At 40.8% G+C, this 24,368-nt stretch overlaps 2 protein-coding genes across 2 annotated transcripts; one reads left to right on the plus strand and one right to left on the minus strand.

Annotated features, from left to right (window-relative positions):
* Positions 1–2,128: 2,128 nt before the first annotated feature.
* Positions 2,129–11,203, minus strand: LOC306769210 (putative E3 ubiquitin-protein ligase RNF144A; the record flags this gene model as incomplete). The annotated part of the gene is made up of 4 exons (XM_079257776.1): positions 2,129–2,584; positions 3,084–3,257; positions 3,813–3,907; positions 11,113–11,203. The coding sequence occupies 4 exons, from the start codon at positions 11,201–11,203 to the stop codon at positions 2,129–2,131; spliced, it is 816 nt and encodes a 271-aa protein (XP_079113902.1).
* Positions 11,204–11,825: 622 nt separating this feature from the next.
* On the plus strand, positions 11,826–13,395 carry LOC306769212 (uncharacterized protein; the record flags this gene model as incomplete). Its single annotated transcript, XM_079257778.1, has 2 exons — positions 11,826–11,970; positions 13,262–13,395. The coding sequence occupies 2 exons, from the start codon at positions 11,826–11,828 to the stop codon at positions 13,393–13,395; spliced, it is 279 nt and encodes a 92-aa protein (XP_079113904.1).
* Between the last annotated feature and the right edge of the window lie 10,973 nt (positions 13,396–24,368).

Genomic DNA, 24,368 nt, shown 5'->3' on the forward strand with positions numbered 1-24,368 from the left:
AGACGTTCAATTTTTTTGTTGTGGTGTAACTATCATTGTTGTTACCTTTTGTGTTGAATGAATTTTTTGAGATGAGGAAATCAGTAGTGCATCCTTCTACTTAAATGTCTTACTTTTATGACATTATATCACTGTAGCATGAACATATTGCATTTTCCATAAATTTCACCTGAAAGCCAAATATCCCTAACTTTTTGTGAGTAGTGTATATATATTAAACAGAGTCCATTTTGGGATTTCCATACACCTGAAATTGCTATCAGTAGCAGCAACTGTGGGACCTGCTCCCTGCAGACACTTTTCGCCTCTTTTTCTATCCCACTAAGTTGAGAGAGAACAGGCACAATCCGAGGACCACAGCAGATACCAAGGACCACTAGAGAGTACATATGTGGTGTTTGTAGCATGACTCATCTGAGCTATCCACGCAGCCTTCATGCGAATGCCTCCATAGAAATACTTCTTATAAAATTCAGCTGTAAAGATTTTCATAAGGTGTAAGAATTTTCTGCATGATCAAAAATGTTCTTGCGTGGAAATTATTATTATTTTTTTATTGTAATCTACTTAGTTTTTTATGTTTTTTAGGCTTTGAATTAATGAATGAACGAATTAATGAAAAAAAATTAATGAAAAATACTTTAGTTATCCCCAAAGGGAAATTCAGTATTGTAGTATATAATAATTAATTTGAAGAGGTCTTGTTCTGGAGGCTGATGGCTGCTGGCAGGAATGATCTTGTGTCTCTTTCAGTCTTACATCGCACCTGAAGAAGCCTCTCACTGAACACACTTTGTTTCATCCCTGTGTTGTGGAGAGGGTGTGAAGAATCCTCCATCATCTTCATCAGCTTGTGCAGCATTCTTCTTTGGACAATCAGCTCCAGCGGCTCCAGAGTTACTCCAAGCACAGAACCAGCTTTCTTGATCAGTTTGTTGATTCTCTTCAAGTCTCTGGTTCTGATGCTACTACCCCAGCAGATGCTGCAAAGCTGACTGCACTCTCCACAACAGACTTATAGAAGATATGCAACATCTTGGTGCAGACGTTAAACCATCTCAGCCTCCTTAAGTAGTACAGTCTGCTCTGACCTTTCTTGTAGATGTAGTCAGTGTTGCATTTCCAGTCCAGTTTGTTGTCCAGCTGAACTCCAAGATACTTGTATTCCTCCACCACCTCCACCTCCTCTCCCAGGATGGAAACAGTGCTTTGTTTATTCTTGTTCCTCCTGAAGTCAATAATCATATTAATAAAGTCAAGGTAGCTTTATACACACACACACTTTTTATTTTTAAATCCAAAACAGCGGTGTGTGAAAGTAAGACATGTACTACCTGGCAGATTAGACTTTAAATATTGTCTACACATACAAGTGAAATTTTAATATATATTTATGAATAACTTAGACACAGATATCCCACCAATATTAGTGAATGATTGTTATCTCAATATTACCCTTTTATTCCTTGTATTCATTATTTCCAGACTAAAATTACTTGCCCACATGATGGCTTGTTGAAAATAGATTAATATGAAAATGAGCCAGTATTTTACACTACTATGCTACTACTATAATCCCTACTTTTATCAACAGACTAGGTGTCGTTAGTGTTTCTCTGCAATCCTCTCATTCTCAAAATGTACAAGTATGCAAAAGTGTTGAAAATATTTTGTGCTTATGAGAATTTCCCAGTGGTTCAAAGTATTTTACTCTTTTACAAACTATTTTAGTGTATGTCCAGAACATTTTCAGTGATGTTGTAAATGGAATTGGTTTCATTTGTATGTATAGCAAGTTTTTTTTCCTCTTTTTTTTAAAAAAGGAGCCACATCATGATGTCTCGTGGCATTTTGCTTCTCTGTCTTTAATACCCAACATGTAAATTAGTTAGTATGACATATGCATTCATTTTGTTTAGACATCAAATAAACATTCTCTTAAAAAGGCTTTTATTGACCGTAACTGAAAAAAGACATCTGGTGTAAGGGCGCCATCTACAGTTGTATATTTGAACAGGAGTTTGATATAAAGGAACGCAAAAGTTATTACTTAATTTTACTAATATACAGCAACAAATTGGCCTATCACATTTTGATTTTCTTCATATGCCAAAACTGAAGCATGTATTTAGTCTCTGTGCCACACAGGTATGGATGTTTGTCTGGGAGCCACACCATCGCTGCAGGGGATGAAGTAGGAGCTGGTCTTCAAGCACTCAGGAGTGAGTTTCAGGCACACAAAACAAAACTCCACCTGGCAACGGGGGCAGATGATGTTCTTGCAGCCTGTCTTATCGTGCTCCACCTTCTGACCACAGGTGGGACAGGCCCGGATAGAGGGGCAGTCGGTGACCCCCTGAACTTGAGGCAGAGCAGTGGTCTTGCAGGTCTTCAGGAGTTGGAGGTCTTGGTTGATGCAGCCTTCGTTGTCGCAGCGATCAGAGCGTGGAGCTCTACCTTTCCATGGCTTCAGACACTGCCAACAGAACTCAAACACTTTCTTCTTGTCAGACATGCACACCGTGCACTGTACGCTTAGGTTAGCTGGGTCCGCTCTCTCCACAAAAGTTTTGCAACCAGGACACTATCACAGAGAAAAAGAAAACAAAGGGAAAATTCTAGCTGTTGAAATGGAAATGTTACCGTTAGTCTCACACTGCTGTCATGTGAAGAGCCCATTCCCGATCATCAGGAGGAATTTGGGATTTCTTGCTAAAGAATGTGTAAATATTTAAGGACAGAGCCATCAAACTAATAATGTTTTACACCACTAAAGCTACCAGATGTACCTCTCATTGAACTGAAAAGGTAAAACCTACATCTGTCCATTTTGTTGGGGCTAAGTCTCTGGCTTTTTATTAGCCAGTTACAAAATGACAAAACTCAAATAAAACAATACTGTTTTAAATTTATTATGAGGTCTACGTTGGGCCTTCCAAAAAGTGGTAAAAATATTGCTATTAATTTTGACAACCAAGCAGAGCTCTAACCTCTGTTGTGCATGTTTTTTTAAAAAAAATAATTATAAGGAGTCTTACAGCAGTCTCTGTGGAAGTTTTTATCAAACGTGGTGGGAGACTTACCGATTTACAGTCACAGAACTGTGCAGCAGCCAGGCGAGCCATTTTCTTTTCAAAGTCACGCATTTCTTCAGTTGTGAGCACTGCAAGTCTGCGCACTTCTTGGTAAGACCACACAGCACCACACTGCTGTAGGGTCCCTTCCTTTAAGGCAGGACATTTAAATTTGTACTGGCCCTGAAAATTTAAAAGAACATTATTATTATATTACCACCTAGATGCAAAGTAGAAAATGCAAAGTAGATGAAAGGCCTTTTTACTTTGTGAGTGAATACATTTTGACTACAAAAATAACAAACTGTGTGAGTACATGTTAAGAAAAACAATCCAACAGATTTGTCTAGAAAGTCATAAGCCATACAAAACTTGATTAAATCTGACTCTTAAAACATCATGTCAACAATGAGCTGCCAAACTTAGGTTTAGGTTTGCCTACATAGCATAAAAAAGTTATTAAAAAAAAAAAAAAAAGCAAAGCAAATTTAGGAATCCAAATGTGAAATGACAACAAAAATAATCATCCATGTCTATTTAAGGGTTGAAATATCAAGAAAAGTTTACTAGATTTCTGCAAACATGTTTAAAAAGGATCATTATTTGATTGAGAAGATTAAGCAGATTCTGTTAATATCAGTACAAGTTAACACAAATAGACTGATAGACATTACTTTGAACAATTAAAACCGTGTTGCTTGATTTGAAAGAAGGAATGTGTGAGATGGTGGAAAGCACCTGGTCCAGCAGGCTGCGACACCACCCTGTGAGAGACTCCGGGGTGACAGCGTGACCGCAGGACATTTCTGCTCGGAGATTCCGGTCTCCTTCCTCTGGGGCTGCACACAGCAACAAGAGCAAACACTGAACTCAACATTACCTCAAATAGTGCACAACATGGAGGGGAGGGGAGGGGAGGGGGGAGGGGGAGGGGGAGGGGGAGGGGGGAGGGGGGGAAATGCTCTCGCGTTCTTTTAAGAAACAAGTTGTCATGCACATCCCTGTTTTCACGAATCAGCACAAGCGCATTTACTTTAAGTAGTGTAGTGAGCGGGAGCTGCTCTGGTGATTAGGTGATTCGGAGCAGCTCTGTTGATTAGGTGAGTGGCAGCACCTGGGGTAGAGCAAGCAGAGGTGACAAAAGGACTGAGTCAGTGTGTGTGAGGTGTTCTGGGGAGAGGAGCTTGGTGACTGCTATCGGGTGATTACCCAGCCAAGCAATCGTCTAGTGCTCAGTGGGCCTGGTGGGAGGGTGCCGATCGCAGCTGTGTAGGGCTGCCGGCGGCGAAGACAGTTAGGGGGACTGTAGGGTGAGTTCACCATCCAGGCAGGGATAGGAGGAGTCAGGGAAATATCTAGGAGCACGCTCTTCCACTCCCCAGCCAGAGGAGAGGTACTCCTGCCGTCAGTGGAGGCCTCATTTCGCTGGGCCGGCATCTGCCTGTGACAGCTAATTGGTCGGACCAGCGCCAAAGCTCAGACCCTGTGGGAGGGTCTCGACCCAGGGGAAAGCTAAGTAGTCTTTTTAATTCTATAAATTGTATGAATGTGTTGTGTGAGTGTAGGAAAGTTTTAATGGTGTTGTTTGCACCCAGTATTGGATGTGTTGGGGTTATTAAATTAGGAGTTGGATGCTGCCGCGGCTTGCCCTACGGTGAGACCAGGGATGGGTGGGTCCTAAGAGTTCCCTCCGTATTGGTGAGTTTGTGGTGTGGGTGTAAAAGTGGGGACCTTCGGTTGTAGTGCTGTGTTGTGGCGTGGGTGGGTTTGAGGCGTTGCCTTGTGGCTCCTCCCATTGTGGCCGTGCACTCAAGGGAGCAAGTGACTGGCTCGAATACAACTGCTATCGAACTGCTATCTATCGAATCCCATACAGGTCTGAGACTGGTTGCCTTATGAACTATACAAAATAAAGGTTGTGTTCGTATTACCTTTTTGCCTCCTTATTCATTCTGCCGGGACCTCTGCCTAAGTGCAGGAATATTACACTGGTGGCAGTGGTGGGATCTTGTTCTCCCTTGTGAGAGCATTAGAGTCATTTCTTGATAATGTCTGAGGCAGAAGGGGCTCAACCATTAGGTGGACCTGAGAATGTGGTTGTATCCACTAATGGGTCTAGTAGTGGTCAAAACACACCGCAGGCCATGAGGGCAGGCACAGGTCGGCCTATTTTTATGCCGGAGACATTCACAGCAGTTGGGCGCGCATGGTCTGACTGGGTGGAGCAATTTGAGCTGGCTGCGGAGGTTAATGAATGGGATGCAGGACTTAAACTGAAGTTTGTCACTGTTGTTGTCAGGGCGTGCCAGAGAGATGTACAGTGGGCTGCCAGCAGAAGCAAAACGTAATTATGAGCGGTTGAAATTGGCGCTGACTCGTTGTTTTGAACCTTCAGACTGTGATGACTGGAGTAGAGCTAGTTTCACAGCTAGACGACGGCAGCCCAGTGAAAGTGCTAGGGAATTTGGGAATGCTTTGAGGCGGCTGGCGGCACGAGCATATCCCACTGCAGACGAGATAACTCGGGACATGTTGGCAAGAGATCAGTTTATTTTGTATGTTGCCACAGGAGATTTTCGGATAAATTTGAGGGCAGCAAAACCTAAAACCCTGGAAGAAGCTATTTGTCTTCTGAAATGGAGCTGTTAAGGAATTTGGAGCAAACTCATGTTATCCCAGAGTCCAAAGTCATGGGGGTGTCAGTAGTTAAATCCAGCAGTGATGAGCAGATGGGGGTGTTGTTGGGGATGGTGGAGGAGTTAAGACAGGAGGTTCAGAGTTTGCAGTCTGCTGTCAAAAGCCTGCAATTAGCCCAGGCCCCAGCAGGTCCCGCAGAGCCTAGTAAGGGCTCAGTGAGAGCACCAATCATTGGTTCCAAGAACTACAGATCCCAAGGTACGGCTGGGGGTTGTTGGGAATGTGGTTGTACGAGACATCTGAGGCGAGATTGCCCTTATTTGTCGGGAAACTAGAGGGGGCAGGTACGGCAGGCCAACTGCCTGCCCCCAATTCTACTAGGACATCGGTGGCCTCGGCTGTTAGATATGGTGGTGCAGGGTACATCAAGGGGAAAGTGGGGGGAGTTGAAACCCTGCTGTTGGTAGATAGTGGAGCAACTCTCTCGGTCATCCCAAAGAGTTTGTGGTTGGACATGACAAAGGGGGGGGGTCTGAGTTAACAGAGTATACGGGGGACGTGGCTGCTGCCAATGGTGGGGGGATGGTGATCTTGGGGAGGTGGCAGACAGTCTGTCAGCTTGATTCGCTGGCCTTGGTTGCAGACTTTTTGGTAGCTGATGTGCCCTCCCAGGAGATCCTTCTTGGTTTTGACTTTCTGTGCAAATATGGGGTGGTGTTGGATTTTGGAAAAAAAGAATGCCGAGTAATGGGCAAGTTGTTGCCTGTCTTGGTACCAGCTGACATGAATACACCCAAAATGGTGACAGTCCCCACTGATACAGTGATACCCCCCGAAGTGAAACAGTTATCACTGGAAAAACGGATTCTGTTTTTGGACCTGGTCAAGTTGGAATGTTTGAGCCTGCAGTTTCAGTGGCGGCAAACTGTAATGTTATGGTGGCTCGAGTGGTTTGTAAAGCGGACCAGGGTTCAGTGCCGATCAGGGTGATAAATGTGACTAATGTAGCTCTGACCCTAAAAGAAGGGATGAAACTGGGTTTGTTGCATACAGATATTGAAGTTGCAAATAGGGCTGAACATTTGGGTGAAACACAGGGTCCCCATGCTTCATCTAGACAATGGTCAGTGGACATCTTGTTAACACAGTTGGGGCTCCATCAAAAAGGTTTTGAGGTACAGGAGATGGCTGCTATTCGGGACCTGCTGTTGCGTAACCTGTCAGTTTTTAGTATGGGTGATCATGACTTGGGGAGGACCCATCTTACCTTACATCAGATTGATACAGGTGAGGCTAAACCTGTCAAGTTACCCCCTCGCAGAGTCCCTCTTCATTTACAACAGGAGGTGTCCGACCATCTTAAACAAATGTTGGATAATGACATTGTGCAGCCTTCTCACAGCCCCTGGGCAGCCCCAGTTGTTTTGGTTCGTAAACGAGATGGTGGTTTGCGCTTTTGCATTGATTATTGCAAGTTAAATGAAGTAACACGAAAAGATGCCTATCCTCTTCCTCGCATTGATGATGCTCTTGACTGCTTGAGTAAAGCATGTTGGTTTTCGACACTTGACTTGGCAAGTGGTTACTGGCAAGTCGAAGTAGATCCCAAAGACAAACAAAAGACTGCTTTTATAACACAGCAAGGTCTTTTTGAGTTCAATGTGCTGAGCTTTGGTTTGTGTAACAGCCCTGGTACCTTTCAGAGGTTGATGGATCTAGTGTTGGCGGACTTGCAGTGGGCGACTTGTTTGGTCTACCTAGATGACATTATTGTATTTGGTCGTACATTTCAGGAACATCTGGCTCGGTTGGATGAAGTTCTTACCAAATTGCAACAGGCCAACCTGAAGGTGAAACCTGCTAAATGTAACTTATTTTCTTCCCAAGTACAGTATTTGGGTCATATAATTTCGGCCCAGGGTGTGGAAGCAGACCCAGCAAAAGTGGAAGCAGTGAGACAATGGCCAATGCCAAAGAACCAGACTGAGGTGAAAAGCTTTGTGGGGCTTGCCTCCTACTACAGGAGATTTGTGAAAGGGTTTGCGGAAATTGCTCGCCCCCTACATCAGTTAACTGAAAAGGGGAGACGATTTAAATGGACTGATGCGTGTCAGTCAGCATTTGAAAAGCTCAAGTTAAGTTTGATGTCTGCCCCTATTCTAGCATATCCGGATCCTCATAAGACATTTATTCTGGATACAGATGCCAGTGATGCTGGTATTGGAGCTGTTTTGTCGCAGGAGGAAGCAGGGCAAGAGGGTGTCATAGCTTATGCTAGTCGTGCACTGACTAAGCAGGAGAGGAAATATGCAACAACAAAAAAAGAACTACTGAGTGTGGTCACCTTCACAAAATATTTTAAACATTATTTGCTTGGCAAAGAGTTTGTGTTGAGGACAAATCATAGCTCTCTGAAATGGCTTCACAATTTTCAGGGTTTGGAAGGACAGCTGGCCAGATGGCTTGAGCAGCTGGCCAGCTTTCAGTATAAAATCGTACATCGTCCTGGTCGAGTACATTCTAATGCTGATGCGCTTTCAAGGCTTCCAGCATTTCTGCCCAGGGAGCATACTCCTGAGGGGCAGGCAGTAAAGGAATCGCCCATTGTAACCAACCCTATTTGTGCTGTGTTGTCAAGGGGAACCCCGGATCATGGTAGCGTGGAAGAATGGGATGAGCTGAGGCAGGCACAAAGAGAGGACGTAGAGCTTAAGCAAGTCATTGCCTTGATGGAGGGGGAGACTGAAGGACGGAGTGTGGAACTGACAGGAGAGCTGAAGAAGTTTGCATCAGTATGGGGGCAGTTACAGATGCAAAGTGGTAGGTTGGTCCGAATACCTCCAGCTAATTCGGATGCAGCTCAACAGGTACAGGTAGTCCTCCCGGAGTTGTTGGTCCCCAAGGTGCTAGAACAGCTACACAATTCGGTGACTGCCGGTCATTTGGGGATACAAAAGATGCAGGCTAAAGTGAAAGACCGGTTTTACTGGCCAGGATGGTTCAAAGATGTGAGACGCTGGTGTAGAGTGCAGAGACTGTGAGTCCCGGAAAACTGTGGGCTCGCAGCCCTGTGCCCCTCTCCAGGTAACACCAGCATCACGGCCTTTTGAGAGGGTGGCACTGGACATTATGGGGCCTTTGCCAGAAACCTTAAGACACAATAAGTATGTTTTGGTTATTGGGGATTATTTTTCCAAATGGACAGAGGCTTTCCCAATTCCCAATCAGGAAGCGCAGACTGTTGCAAAGGTCTTAGTAGAGGATTGGGTTTGTCGATTTGGAGCCCCTCGCACTGTTCATACAGACCAAGGAAGAAATTTTGAGTCCAGTCTGTTTAAGGAAATGTGCCGTTTGCTTAACATTCATAAGACCCGCACGTCACCTTACCATCCGCAATCTGATGGAATGGTTGAAAGGTTTAACCGAACCCTACTGTCTATGCTGTCATTGTTTGTAGAGGACAACCAAACCAATTGGGATGTACTCCTGCCTTTTGTAATGCTGGCTTATCGGAGTAGTGTTCATTCCAGTACTGGATTCACCCCCTTTAAAGTGGTGTTTGGACAGGAGATGGTGCTTCCGGTGGACATTATGTTGGATGTGGGAGGTAGAGAGAAGTTTCCAACAGTGATAGAGTATGTGTCACGACTGAGGGACACATTGTCCACAGTGATGGGAGCTGTGAGGAAGCACCAGGCTGCAGCCTCTGGGAAACAGAAAGAGGCGTTTGATATGAGGGCCCAATGCCAGTACTACTCTGAAGGGGAGTTTGTGTGGGTGCGTTCTAAGGCCCGGCGGAGGGGCATCTGTCCTAAGCTACAGAGGAGATTTAGGGGCCCCTATAAAGTGGTGGAGAGGTTGACAGATGTTGTGTATCGACTGGAGCCAGCTGAGGGGGGAGCTGAAATGACTGTGCATTACAATCGACTCAAACCATGTCTTTCCCCAATACCAGAGACGGCAAGATCAGGACCGCCAATGACACAGAGGCAGACCTGGCGACCAGAGGCAAGTGGCAGAGCCAGTTGGGTCCCATGGAGGGCAGCACGGTCAGCAGCAGCTTCTGGAGAGGAACTGAGAGAACCATCAGTCAGGACACCCCCACACCACCGTTCAGGCGACAACAGCGAGCTCGGAGAACGGGCACCGACGGAGGAGGGGAGGCCCAGCAGCCAACAGCTGGCAAGACCAGTAGCAGCTGGTTTGCCCGTGCCAAGCCAAGTAGGAGAGGAAACAAGCGGAGGGGAGCAGCATAGACTGCAGGAACTGCGTCCGCAGCGTCAGAGGAGGCCGCCGGGGTGGCTTCAGGATTACGACATTTCTTGACTCAGGGACGAGTCAACTTTAAGGGTGGGGGGAGTGTAGTGAGCGGGAGCTGCTCTGGTGATTAGGTGATTCGGAGCAGCTCTGTTGATTAGGTGAGTGGCAGCACCTGGGGTAGAGCAAGCAGAGGTGACAAAAGGACTGAGTCAGTGTGTGTGAGGTGTTCTGGGGAGAGGAGCTTGGTGACTATCGGGTGATTACCCAGCCAAGCAATCGTCTAGTGCTCAGTGGGCCTGGTGGGAGGGTGCCGATCGCAGCTGTGTAGGGCTGCCGGCGGCGAAGACAGTTAGGGGGACTGTAGGGTGAGTTCACCATCCAGGCAGGGATAGGAGGAGTCAGGGAAATATCTAGGAGCACGCTCTTCCACTCCCCAGCCAGAGGAGAGGTACTCCTGCCGTCAGTGGAGGCCTCATTGCGCTGGGCCGGCATCTGCCTGTGACAGCTAATTGGTCGGACCAGCGCCAAAGCTCAGACCCTGTGGGAGGGTCTCGACCCAGGGGAAAGCTAAGTAGTCTTTTTAATTCTATAAATTGTATGAATGTGTTGTGTGAGTGTAGGAAAGTTTTAATGGTGTTTGCACCCAGTATTGGACGTGTTGGGGTTATTAAATTAGGAGTTGGATGCTGCCGCGGCTTGCCCTACGGTGAGACCAGGGATGGGTGGGTCCTAAGAGTTCCCTCCGTATTGGTGAGTTTGTGGTGTGGGTGTAAAAGTGGGGACCTTCGGTTGTAGTGCTGTGTTGTGGCGTGGGTGGGTTTGAGGCGTTGCCTTGTGGCTCCTCCCATTGTGGCCGTGCACTCAAGGGAGCAAGTGACTGGCTCGAATACAACTGCTATCGAACTGCTATCTATCGAATCCCATACAGGTCTGAGACTGGTTGCCTTATGAACTATACAAAATAAAGGTTGTGTTCGTATTACCTTTTTGCCTCCTTATTCATTCTGCCGGGACCTCTGCCTAAGTGCAGGAATATTACAGTAGTTTATCCAGTTCACTCATCGTCTGGTTAACTAAACGTAGCAAGGAAAAACGAATTAAACATTACGGCACAATATGTTAAGCTACTTTTAATGCTTACGCAGTGGATCCAGATCATCGGGCCTATTCACAAATTTCAGCGTGGTGTCTCTGGGGTCGTATCTTTTGTCGTTGTTACCCTCTGAACTCATGATGGATCTGAACAAGTCGTCTTCTCTCCACCGAAAAAACCTCCTTCGTCCTCTCCCGATAAATGAGATCTGAGGCTGCTGTTATTCTAAGAGCTCAAAAACAGTTTTTAACTTTCACTTTCTCCTTTAAAAATCAACACGCCTTATTGTTTTCCCCGGGCCCTTATTATGAGGATGCGACTGCGATGTTCTAGTTCCTGTAAGCGGATCTGAATGTTTCCTATCTTTTCCCGTGACATTTGATTGCTGCAGAACGTTAAATGTTTCACAATTTTTTTTAATTATTTTTTTTATTAATCTTATCACTCTAGCCAACGTATTAGTCCAAGTTTGAGATGTAGGTCTAAAAATGTTAGTTTTCATCAGGAAAGGTTGGGAAAGTAGAAAAGCAGCCTGATAAAATTGGATTAATCAAGATTTTCCACAAATAAAGGTTCCATAAATCAGAAACCGTGTTTTAATTAAATAAATAATTAAATAAATAAATAAATAAATAAACAAACAGTGAAAGTGAAAGAATGCAGCGTCCTCTGTCGACGCCAGCTCTCTGCTTTCACAACAACCACCACCATCAGGACTTCTTACACACAGCTGAAGGCTGCAGCGCAGAAAGGGCGACAAAATGGGAAAAATCTACCAGGTCGAAGTTTACGGACTGAGAGGAGAAAAGATGATTGTTGATCTGTGTAACACTGAGGAGCAGATGAAGGGAATGACCGTCCTGCAGCTAAAGGAAAAAATAGCGCAGAGACTTCCAGATGGCGCTGGTAAAACTGGAAATTTCTTAGCTCTTTCATGCGCACAAACTCAACTAACTTTCTGGTTTGTCCTTTCAATTTCGAGCCGTGTTTCAACACTTTGTTTTAATGTTTTGTCAGCGCTGGGATGATGTTACAGCACCTTCTTGCGTGAAAAGGGACAACTGTAAACTAAGCTTTTCAGAGATTGGAGTAGGTTGGGTATTAGGTTATTTTTACGCAGAAATACGCCGATACGTCCACAGAAGTTCTTTCAAATAAACGGAACGACAGCATATCGAAAGTTGCCTATATTGTAATGAAGACATAATAACATACTAAAGACTTAAAAGCAAGTAGGATGATTGAACCTATTTATGTTTTTCTCTGCTTAGCGTGTCGTTCTTGCATTAGCATAAGGTTGTTGGCGAACCCTTACAAAGATGAAACTGCTTTAATTTCAAGTATCGCAAATACATTAAATACATATTTTGATCATTTAAAGTATAGCCTATTCATAGATATATTCAGCAGTATATATGTAAATAAGATGATTAAAAAATACTATTGCAAATCGATGTCAAAGTGTACTAAGTACTGAGTTTGGAAGTAAAACACTATATGTACACACAGAAGATAATATGATAGACTACTTTATATTGTTATAGCGTTTACTAACAAAATATCATCCACTGTAGTTATGATTTTAAAGGTAAAAAGTAACTTTAGAGTTAAACCATAATTAAAACAACAACAACAAAAAAACGTTTAAAATTTCAAGACATTTAAATTTTGTCCACATAACTAGGCTACAGATTAAATGTCTCAAATCCACAAAGATCAGTTTAGAAAGGCAGAAGTGTTCTTGGATAATATAAATGGTCATTTTAGAGTATGCAGAAATGAGACTGCTCCAGAGTCTGCTACTACAGCAGTGGATCTCATATATATAATAGAATAATTAATCTCTAGATGGTTATATGACGGTGTCATTGTCTTGATCCAGTCATTCACAAACAGGACATGAGCAAATTTGTGAATGTACCAATGGACAAACTATTGTGAATCTACAGTAGACATTCAACAACCAAAAAGAAAAAAGACAAATTATAGCATATAGCTTGCCTTAGAGTAGACCAGTACAGAAGTGAGTACTGGAGAGACCCCAGTGTGTCCTATAAATCATAATAAAAGCATCAATATGAAGCTAAACAAGTTGATTTCCAGGCTTGATGTTGTTTATGAAAAGCAGGTTCTGCAGAAACGGTTTTAGGAATCACTGTTTAATCGCTGTCCCCTTGTGTTTGCCTTTTATGTATAGGAATGGATACTTTGCGGCTGATCTTTGCAGACAAGCTGCTGGATGGAGACTCGACGCTGCTGTCTGAGTATGGAATCCAGCACCTGTCCGTCATCCATTTGGTGGTGAGGGTCCCTGGAGGTCTGACAGCTTGACTGATCCCCTCTGCACCTCCTCCTGCAGCTGCTGATGTCCAGGGTAGCCTTCTGTTTACAAATTAATAAACCTTACTGTTGTGTGCATTAGATAATCAAATTCTTGTATTTATCTGTGTTCATTGTTACTTGAATGTTATAATAAAGCTCTTTTATTCGAACACTGTAATTAAAGTCCTTTATTAAACACAAATTAACTGAACAAGGGAACAAGATATGAAAAATGGACTTGACACTCAGATCATAAACAAGGATCACACCCTCAATAGCTCTGAGTCTCACAGAAAACGAAGATTAAACGTTACTTGATGCACAACATCTGATTTATATAAGTGAAATCTGAAATTCACAGTTCAAATTAAATCTGGAAAGTACCACAACAGCAGCAGAAGAAAGCTGGTCTGCTGTCAAAACTATTTTAAACTAAAATAATATTCACCATAAGTATTGTTTATATCTGTGAAAAAACATTGAAATATTTTCCACAAAAAGGCTCCGTTTCCACCCGCAGTTTCCGACAGACGTGAACGCATCATTTTGTGAACGTAGCAGAGGCGAAAACGAAAGCAGCCTGTACATATTTCCCAGCAGTGTCTGTGTTTGGGCTTAGTGTTGGTCTGCGCCGATATTATCCATACATACTTTTTTAAATGTGAAATCTAAATTTCTTGTTTTTACTTCATGCGTTGTAGTTGTTTAGTTTTTTCGATTTTTCCACCCAGATATTATAACTGCAATAAACTAGTAATAATTTTGTAGACACTTAAGCGGCGTCGATGTGGATCCAGAGACTCAACATACTTTGTTGGAGAGTCAATCTGAAATGGACACTTCAGGTATGTAGGGGATATATCAGCTCCTCTGGGTGATTGCAACATTAGCTCTTTTTTGTGTTCACATTAGTCATTTTAATTAAGCAGAATTACCCCAAATTCCGGTCTCATTCATATATGCCATACACAATGTTTCTATGATAAATTAAACAGTCTTTACAGAGCATTAACAAAATGTTGCTCTGCTCTAAATGCGTGTCAGATCGCAAACTTAAAGATAACATCTGTACTTTGGTTGCAGCTGTATTTACGTATGTAATTATTTCCCACAGAGGAAGTTTGCAGTAACGTGGTGAATATTCTGTAAATAATAAATATTCTGTATAATTGAAATGCTTGAAGACACGTGTGTGTAAATGATGATCTACGGAGTAGATGAAGAGATGGACATGCAGTTAATATGAAATGTTAATTGATTTGTGGGACATAATAATAAATGTCTGGCTCAGTCAACTATGTCCAATCACATCACGTTGATACAGAGTCACGTGATGTGATTGGACAGGACATTTAAAGTTGGAAAGTGATTCCCTCTTTGTCACAGTTTGGGGCTTACTTGAAGACATTTGATTATTTGTCTCTTTCAGTGAGTTTGTGTTTGGTCAGTTTATAATATTTTATAAATAATATGAAAACAATTTACGCAATCTATTAAAATCTCCCAGCAGCTCATATTAAGCATCATGGCTTGATCAACCATGGAGCAACCTGCTATTTGAACAGTGTGCTGCAGGTGTTGTTCATGACCAAGGACTTCAGAGAAGCTGTACAAAGGTTTGTCTATTTATTTACTGACCCCTCTTCACCATTTTATTCATTATACTATATATAAATATAAAGTTTGTGCTCTGCCCTCGACAGACTGGCGAGCTGTCCAGGGTGTACCCTACCTTTCGCCCAAAAGCCTGCTGGGATAGGCTACAGCTAACCCACGACCCTTCATTGGACTAAGCAGTTAGGATAATGAATGAAGGAAGTTTATGCTCCACCTTTGTGTGTCTATTTTAGATTGACCAATGACAATCCCGAGTTCATTGATCGCCACCTCAAAGACTTGTTTGATGATTTGCTGCAACGTACAGCATACACATTTAAAATACTGAACAGCCTGCACATTGACAGAGGTATGTTTGCACACAGAACAACCCTGCTTCACTGAGCCTTTGTGAAATTGAATCACAGGTTATGTTGGGTGTTAAGACAAATTATATTATTTAATCATTTAATAACCCTGCTCTTTAGTTTTTACTGTAATGGTTAATTAAAAAATAGAAACATAAAAGTAAGCCTTGTTGATTTTGAAATGATTTTGTTGAAGAAGATGAAATAAAGACTTAATTATTCCCCATTTCTCCCAGTGTATGAACAGCAGGATGCTGCAGAGTACCTTGAGAAGATTTTGAGGCTGTGCAGTCCTGATGCAGCAAAGGTAAAAAAAAACCAAAAAAAAAACCTTATGACTTTAAAAAAGAAAACTGTAAGTTGATTGAAAAGTAACAATTATTAAGAGACTTCTTTGCATTTGTGTTTTGAGATCTTTCATGGAGAGTTGACCAGCATCACCAGTTGTTCTAAATGTGGAGCAGAGACCAACAGAGATGGGTCGTTCTGGCATCTTCCTCTTCCACTGGTGGATTCCAGCAACGGATGCTACAGTGTGGTGAAGTTTTTATTTATTGATTACACACTATTAGCCTATTATTTAGCGTTTATTTACAACTACACACGCTGTAGAACTTTGATAGTTTCAGTGAGGCACCTCCTACAATGACTAATTTGGCATCCATTTTGTATCTCACCTGTACTCTTAGTTCATTACAGCAGGTAAACGTCAACTCTGAAGTCGACTTTTGTCTTATCACTTACTCTGTCCCTCTCTGTCATCCTTTTTTTACACTTCCTTCAGTAATGTCTTCCTGTGTTTCTTTGCCGAACCATCCACATAGTTCGAGTTGTTGACATTTTACACAGTGCCATAAAGTGAATCTGTGCTGTAAAGTGACACTGCGTCTCAGAAAGAAAAGTTAATCTGTGCAGTTTCTCAGCCTCGGCATCCTGCAGGGCAACATCAGCTCCAGGAATGTGCACGGTGAACGTCAGTGTACTATCAACAGAAGTGAGAAGCAGAAAGTTACAGAGCTACTTTAAATCTCACACATAAGCATCTGAAACATCAGCAGTGCCTAATTATACACACTTCATTATAAATCTATTTGCACACATTATTTTGTTGTTTTCTGTTCAATTGCAATAATTTATAGTGATGCATTTGGTTGAAACTGTGTTCTACTTTTCCTGCCAGGACTAGTTTTAGGTTTACCATCACTCTGAGATGTTTTAATTCCGCATGTATTGAGTTGTTTGCTGGTCAAAGTCTGCAGAAACGACCGATAAATGATTATATAATTCCACACCCAACTCTGGATTGAAACTGTTGCAGATTTAGGTTGATGTTTCTTCCTCAGTGGTATTTCAGAACAATGTTGTGACTGGGGATTTGACATCTGTCTTGACAACACGTCTATAATTATTATTGAAAAAAACTAATCTCTAAACTCATCTCTAATTGCTACATTATGAATGTGAATTGAAAAGAGCTGCTGAAGTCGAACTTTGCAGTCTTAAATATATATAAAAAGTATGCATGTAATGTCAACAAGCTTTGTCTGTTGTTTTAGAGGAACCCAGCTCTTGTATACATAAGGTGTTTTTAGCTCCAGTCCTTGAGGGCTGTAATCCTGCCAGTTTTAGATATTTCCATGTACCTAAACACACTATGAACACACATGATCTAAATTAAATGGCTCTCCTCAACAGCTTGCTGTTAAGCACTTTTAAGGCATATTATTCCATCAATCTGATTTTATCACAGTGTGCTGAGAATGATGACCCAAATGCAGGGTGGAGAGGCAGGAAGCAGATATATGTTGGATACAAAAGGTTTAATGAACATAACTGGATGTGTGGTACAGATAGGATAACTAAAAAAAAAAAAAAGAAGTTGACTATTACAGATTACACAGAGATGATAGTGGCAAAATGATGAAGATCTGGCAGTGAATTCATGAAACCAAAGGGCAAAAGCAAATTACAAATGAAACCAGGCGTGAAAAAAAAAGGAAGAGGACGTGAAAAGAAAAGAAACCTACTGAATAAAACAGGAAACTCAACAAGGCTGAGACAAGGAAAAGCACAACCACAGTAAAACAACAAGAACTAAACCAAAAACTCATGTATGCTGACACATTGAACAGAGTATAAATCAATATTACATTGAGGTGTGCTGCAGCAGGAAACATCCAAAACCTGCAGTACAGACCCCTGAGGACTGTTTTTGGACAATCTTGGTTTAGAGCTACACTTTTAGCTTTTTCACGAATGAACTTTGTTGAAAACATTTTATAAACATATTAGAGAGAAACATCCTTGCTGAAGCACATGTGAAAAGTGATCAGTTGTAATGATGCAAAAACAACACAAATGATTAATAACTTAGATCTTTGAAAGCTGAGAAACACTGAATGAAATATTGATTTACATTCCTGACCACCCATTTTAGTGCTTACTTTGTGTTTGGTGTAAGTTTGTGCACTTGTTACGTGGGGCTGAGTGATATGGCCTGATATCTCAATATTTCCCTGCTTTTAAACAGACACAAAATGTAGATCTCAATGTTTTGAAATCTCTAAAACACTGAGTAAATGTTGAATTCAACATTTTTATGCATAAACAAAACACTAAAAAGATTTAGATCAACTCTGATAAATCATTCATTCATTTTCTTGACCGCTTCGTCCAATCCAGGGTCGCAGGAAGCTGGAGCCTGTCCCAGCAATCACTGGGAGGGAGGGTACACCCTCCACAGGTCACCAGTCCATCACATAAGCACTCGGCTAAATCTAACTTTTTTATTTTTTTCTTTTTCAACAAACTTTTTATCTTATTGACGGAGATTTTATTACGTTAGGGGAGCACCCCACCCCAACCCCCAACAGCAACCCTAATCACCCCTAGAAGATTAAGTTTGTTTATTTTATTTTCTATAATTACTCAATAGCTTATAAAATGATTTTAATATATTAAAATATTTTTTAAATTTTATTATTTAGGTCATTTCTGTGTTGCATCAGATCACATCTGAAGTTTACTGAGTTTCAGCGTCCTTTCAGATTTTAGTGCATCAAAGACGCAGGATGAGATAGTTATCATGTCCATTATAGATAAAGTTTAAAAAAACATGCATTTTGCTCTCAACTTACATAAAAATGTTCTTATTAAGAGTCAAGTTTTTTATCACAGGTCAGCACTTTACTACCAGAGCTGATCCATATATGACGCTGGTTAATTTTTTTCAGGTAAATGGTCTTACAGAGTTTTTCAAAACCTCATATCTGATCGGAGAAAACCAGATGTACTGCGAGCAGTGTGATACTAAAGTCAATGGTGAAAGGGTGAGTGCAAAGAAACTGTTTATTTGTTTAGTGTTATTACTGATATATTCCTGTAACAGTGGGAGTTCAATAACATAATTACTTCTTGGGGGGGAAATCTGTGTTTTATTGTACAGAAACATGCAGTAAAGCATCATCCAGATGTTTTGATTCTACTGCTGAAGAGGTTTGACTTCAGCTATCGCTACATGTCATTTGTCAAAATCAACTGTGATGTGGATGTTCCATACACCCTAAATATTCCAGAGGTATGACATTAGATGCCCTAGGTGTGATTATAATACAGAAAATCCCTCATTCCTTATTCTGATCTGTCATTTTTTTCATGTATTGAGCAGAATCAGGAGTATGAGTTGTATGCGGTGGTGAATCATTTTGGTGACCTGAGAAGTGGACATTATGCTGCAACTATTAAAGATCAGGATGAGGACAAATGGTATGACTTTGATGATACCACAGTTAGAAAGGTAAGATTCAGCAGCTGTACTATGTTCCCAGACTACTGTCTTGTGAAGTTATTATATGTGTGCAACAGCAGAAAAATGCGACTTAGTAAAGAATCTATTTGCTTTTTCTCTCTGGCAGCTTTTTCATGAGCCTTTTCTGGACAATGAGAAATCTGTCAAGTACGTTTTATTCCTTCTTTCTTTTTTTACTCAAAATACATCTATTTGTGATTCTTTCTATATTTTTCCAGTTAAAATATAATCTACATAATGTTACAGTCAACCTGGAAGCCAAATGTTGAAGAATTACATTTTTTTCCCACTACTTTTATATTATTCCAAGTTAACTAAGAGGTTGTATGACACCCTTTACTTTCTTTTCAAATGTGCAGTTCTAGATCTTGGAGTGCCTATCTTCTTTTTTACAGAAAGAAAGGTAAGAAAAGAATACTGTAAGAATATACTGGAGGATCATGTGAATTACATAATCTATTTAGCACTTTGTTAGATTTTGCTTTAAACCCACTTTCTGAATTATTCTTTAGATACTGCTGCACAAGAAGGCATGGTGCTCACATGTGAGAACTGTAATCAAAGCCATGTTGCAGAAACAGACAGGAGGACAAACAAGCACGAACATTCAGAAGAAGTTAGTGTCGATCCTGTGGAAGTTGCTCCCAACAGGACATCAACCGACCACAATTTTAAAGTACATCATCTAGAAGTCAATGCTGAGCCTGCTGAACCAGAGTTGTCTGACTGTTCCCCACAAGATCATGTTAGAGAACAGAAAAGTAATGAGGAGAACATACTAAGGGATGATCAGACCAGATTTGACAGAGTCCAGACAGAAAACAGAAGTTCTCTTCACAATGATGCTCAGCTTGAAGTCAAAGATTCTGAAAATCCAGAACCAGTTGAGTTTAATCAGATGAAACCAGATTTTAATCCTGATTTCACATTAATCAATGAAAAAGCTGCTCAAGAGACTGCACCTTACAGACCACAAGAGATAAGCAATGCACAGAGGAAAGAACTTGGTGATGAAACGTACGAGAATCAAAAGATGGAAAAACTAGTAAACAGGCCTGCAGACAGTCATCATGACACAGAGTCTAGCAGTGTCGGACAAAACAGTGAATATCACTGTGGCAACCAAATTGATTTTAATGTGATGAAACCAGATTTTAATCCTAATTTCACATTAATCAACGAAAGAGCTGCTGTAGAGGCTGCATCTTACAGACCACAACAGATAAGCAATGCACAGAGGAAAGAACTTGGGGAAGAAACAGGTGAGGGTGAAAAGACAGAAAACATAGAGGAACTAGTAACCTGGCCTGCAGACAATCAGCACGACACAGAGTCTAGCAATGTTGGAGAAAACCCTGAATATCACTGTGGTAACCAAATTGATGGCAGAGATGATGGTCCTAAACCGATTGATGCTGCCAAAGTGGGAGATGAGGTGAGAATGAAATGGGACATTAATAAAGATGAGACAGGAGGAAGAATTCAGTCTGATAAAGTAAAATCTCATAAAGAGCTCTTAACAAAATATGACCTCTGCCGGTATGGGTATAAGAATGATCATGGACAACAAAACATACCAAAAGATTATCAGAAACACGTACAAGGGAAACAAGAAAAGGAAGATGGGGAAAGGGCTGATATGAGAGGCAATGATCATGATGCTGGTCAAAATAAATCAGGACAAAGAACTGGTGTTACACATGAAATGCAAAGCACTACAGGTTCTAAACCAACAGCAATCAGTGAAATGCAGGGAGTTTCAGAACGCTGTCAAAGTTTAAAACAGCCTGGAGATAAAGGGACAAAAGCTGACTGGTATAGTGAGGCCCCTAGTGGTGATCAAAGAAGCAAAATCACACAGAACACAAAGACAGCAGAGGAAACCTCACATGCAACCTCTGAAAAACATGAATCACATAACGAAGCAAATGCTAACATGAATTTTAACATAGACAAGGTAAAACCCAGTTTATCGACTTCTATTAGCAGTAGGAAGCCCAATGAGTCATTTTTGCACAACTGCAGAACAAAAGTCACAGATGAACAAATGGTAGCCGCTGGAATAAAACATACATTGAAAAAGAGAGGTTTAAAACAGAGCAAACGCCGGGGTTACGCAGGACAAACTGGGCCAGCGGCCTGCAGAAAAAGGAAAAGACTAAATATGAAAAAATATTTAGGTGTTTTTCCTTCCCACAAAGGCAGAAGAACACGGATCAGGATTCAGAGACGGATTAAGAAGAAATCAGCTCCAGTTTAAATCAAACTGAGCATGTTGTTGTGATTCACAAGATATATGTTGGCTTTAATACGACTCAAATGTAAACCTGTTATAAATCATGAAAATAAGGGCAAAGAATTGGAAAATTATAAGAATAAGCACAGAACTGCAGACATGATAACCAGCTAATGAATAAAGGGCAATATGACTCATGATTACCGGATTCCTCATCAAGTCAGTGAATGATCTGAAGTACGCAGCCAACAAATGAGATTAGCAATAAAAAGGCAGATTAGTGAATGTAAAGGTAGAAAATAACAGCAGTTTGTAAAGAAGGGAAACTTATTGCAGAATACTTGACCTGTGCAAAACAAAAATAAGATGAATTTATAATAATGGTAGAAAACAAAATGTCCTAAAGTGTGGCAGGCAGGAGTAAACCTAGAGGAAAAGGGAAGTGGTGTCATGGGACATTTGTTTTGAGTTTGGACAAAACAAGTTTTTCTGTGTAGATTTTTATGTTTTAATTAAACTTTATGTTTTTATGTTATTTTTCCAGAAATTTATTGTACCAAATTAATTTATATAAATATTTTGCATGGTTTTCTACAAAAGAACCCACTGTGATATCAGTGTGCTGCTTTCATGTAATGGTGTTCATGTTATAATAAACAGTTCTGTATATTCTTGTCCTGTACGTGTGTTTGTGTGGACGAAAATGCACCCTTAGCATTGGTAAAATTAAAGTAATTGCAAGCAAATTTCAGCAAATGATTGCTCTGACCTTCAGTTTGCATATTAGTAGAGTTTTAAAGATTTGCAAATATGATTCATTAAAAACACAAGACTCACGCTTTTACTTCCCAAGTTCGTCCTGTCGTTCGTCTTTTAGTAAACTAACCATTCACAATGCAATCAAGTTTAAGTGACATCTAATTCTGTACATATTCATTTCACAAAAGGCTCATTTTTTCTGAAGGTGAAATTTAAACATCCTTAATTTCTGTGTCATGTCTCACAGACACGGTGAGTAAGTTAGAAACGTGTGGATTCGTCCACCTTTTGATGCATTCTGTGATAAAAAGGCAGTAGTACATTCAGATGAGTTCTTGTTTGCACAAAAGGTAGATTAGTCATGAGTTTAATTTATAACATATATATTTATGCTTGTAGTAACCACTTGTGTTTTGTTAGTTGCGTTTGTTATTTTGTGTTACCACAGTGGGTGGCAGTGGAGAGGCGCACCAGGTGTGTTAAATAGCAGCCACAGGTGATGTAGTGTGATGTTATTAGCTTTGGTGTGAGAGGATGACAGTGTTTTTGTTTTATTTTCACTTAATTCACCGTCTTGTTTTTTGCATTTTTGTTTTTAACCAGAAATGTGACTTATCATCAGGACATTAAAGATTATTTAAAAAATAAATGGGACTATGACATAACATGGAAAGTGGCTTCTAGACTGAAGTGTTTATTAAACAGATGTCTCCGCTGACCCAGCTGAGTGGCTAAATGTCGCAGTGACTGCAAATTCCACAGGAAAAACACAACATTCACAGCCGTACGCAATAATAGCTTTCTTTCTCTTTCATTTACTGATCAGAATTACATTAGATACAACCAGTTCCAGTAAAACTGAACATGTTTTCCCCAATAGGAGGAGCTGTGCAACAATTCCCCCTTTTTCTGTTGTGTTTACAGAAAACATTCATGATGTTGTTTTTCCTCTTAGTGTTACCGCTCCACACTGGTTTTATGCCACTCGTGTCGACTTATAATAAATCCACAACATTTATTACTACAAAATATAAAAAGATGATTTTCCTTCAGTTCTTCCTTTAAGTCCCAATATTGATTCTTTGATTCCTTTTAAAATTGGGACTCTAATCCTTGGCTGGTTTGGACTTATGGGTAGATATAGTGGGGGCTTTGCCATATTGTATTAAATGTTTCTATTTATAGTTGTTTTTCAATTATTGTACTACATTCAGTTTGCATGAAATCTGCTTTCCAAATAAAGACTTAGTTATTATAATTTTTAGATGCAACTCCATTTTGATGTATACACAAGTAGTCCAGAGAAAGACTTAATATTTGGTTATGTGGGGTGGTCTGGCTTGCTTGTGGTGGTCATGGCCACCTCTTCCTTCTTGTCCATCACACCCCTGATAAAAAAAAAAAAGAAAAATAGGTGTTGGACTAACATTCACTGAAAGTTTATAGAATCATTTCTTTGCTCAGATTTCAGCATCGATTAACTCATGATTAAAGATCATGTCACCCTGTTTCTGAAGCCGAGCAAGAAATGCAGAGCTGTGTTGCATCACCACCATGGAAACTCCCCAACATTTTTATATTATTGTTTGTTTTCTTGAGTTGCTTTCAGTTTCTTCCTCCATTTAAAAGAAGTCACGTGATTGCATAGCAGCAAAGCTTATCACCCTATCTTATAATCCCATTTTGGCTTCAGTTTTTTTGGCCTTTTTATGACTGTGGAATTCACCTCTTTCAATGTGGTGTACTCTTTAAAGATGTACAAGGTGCAGCACAGCAACAAAAACTACTCCAATCACATGCAAGCACTGGTGCTGGTGTTTGAGGTAGTTTCCAGTTTTCACTCAGTGGTTTGATCATAATACCAAAAACAAAAGAAAGAAAAAGGAGGGATGGGCTTGTCTTCCTCATTGTTTGCAGTGCTTTCCTTCTGATCAGAGTAAATAAAAAGGGCACTTCAGAGAAAATTTTATCTCATTAGAAATCATACTGGATGTTACAATGATAAGTTTTTGGTTTTTTTTAAAAAAGTGTTTAGTAAGCTGAAATTTTGGTTTTAGTTTCACTTTGCAAAAACAATTGCTTTCCTAAAGAATCTTAATAGTTCATAGGTTATTGAAGTTTAAAGTAGAGCGTTTTAAGTAAATGCAGAGCTGAAGATGGACTGCATGGTGATGCAGTGGTTAGCACTGTGACCTCACTGCAAAAAGGTTGCCAG

Source organism: Telmatherina bonti, assembly GCF_933228915.1.
Source record: "Telmatherina bonti genome assembly, chromosome: 18".
Lineage (NCBI taxonomy): Eukaryota > Metazoa > Chordata > Actinopteri > Atheriniformes > Telmatherinidae > Telmatherina > Telmatherina bonti.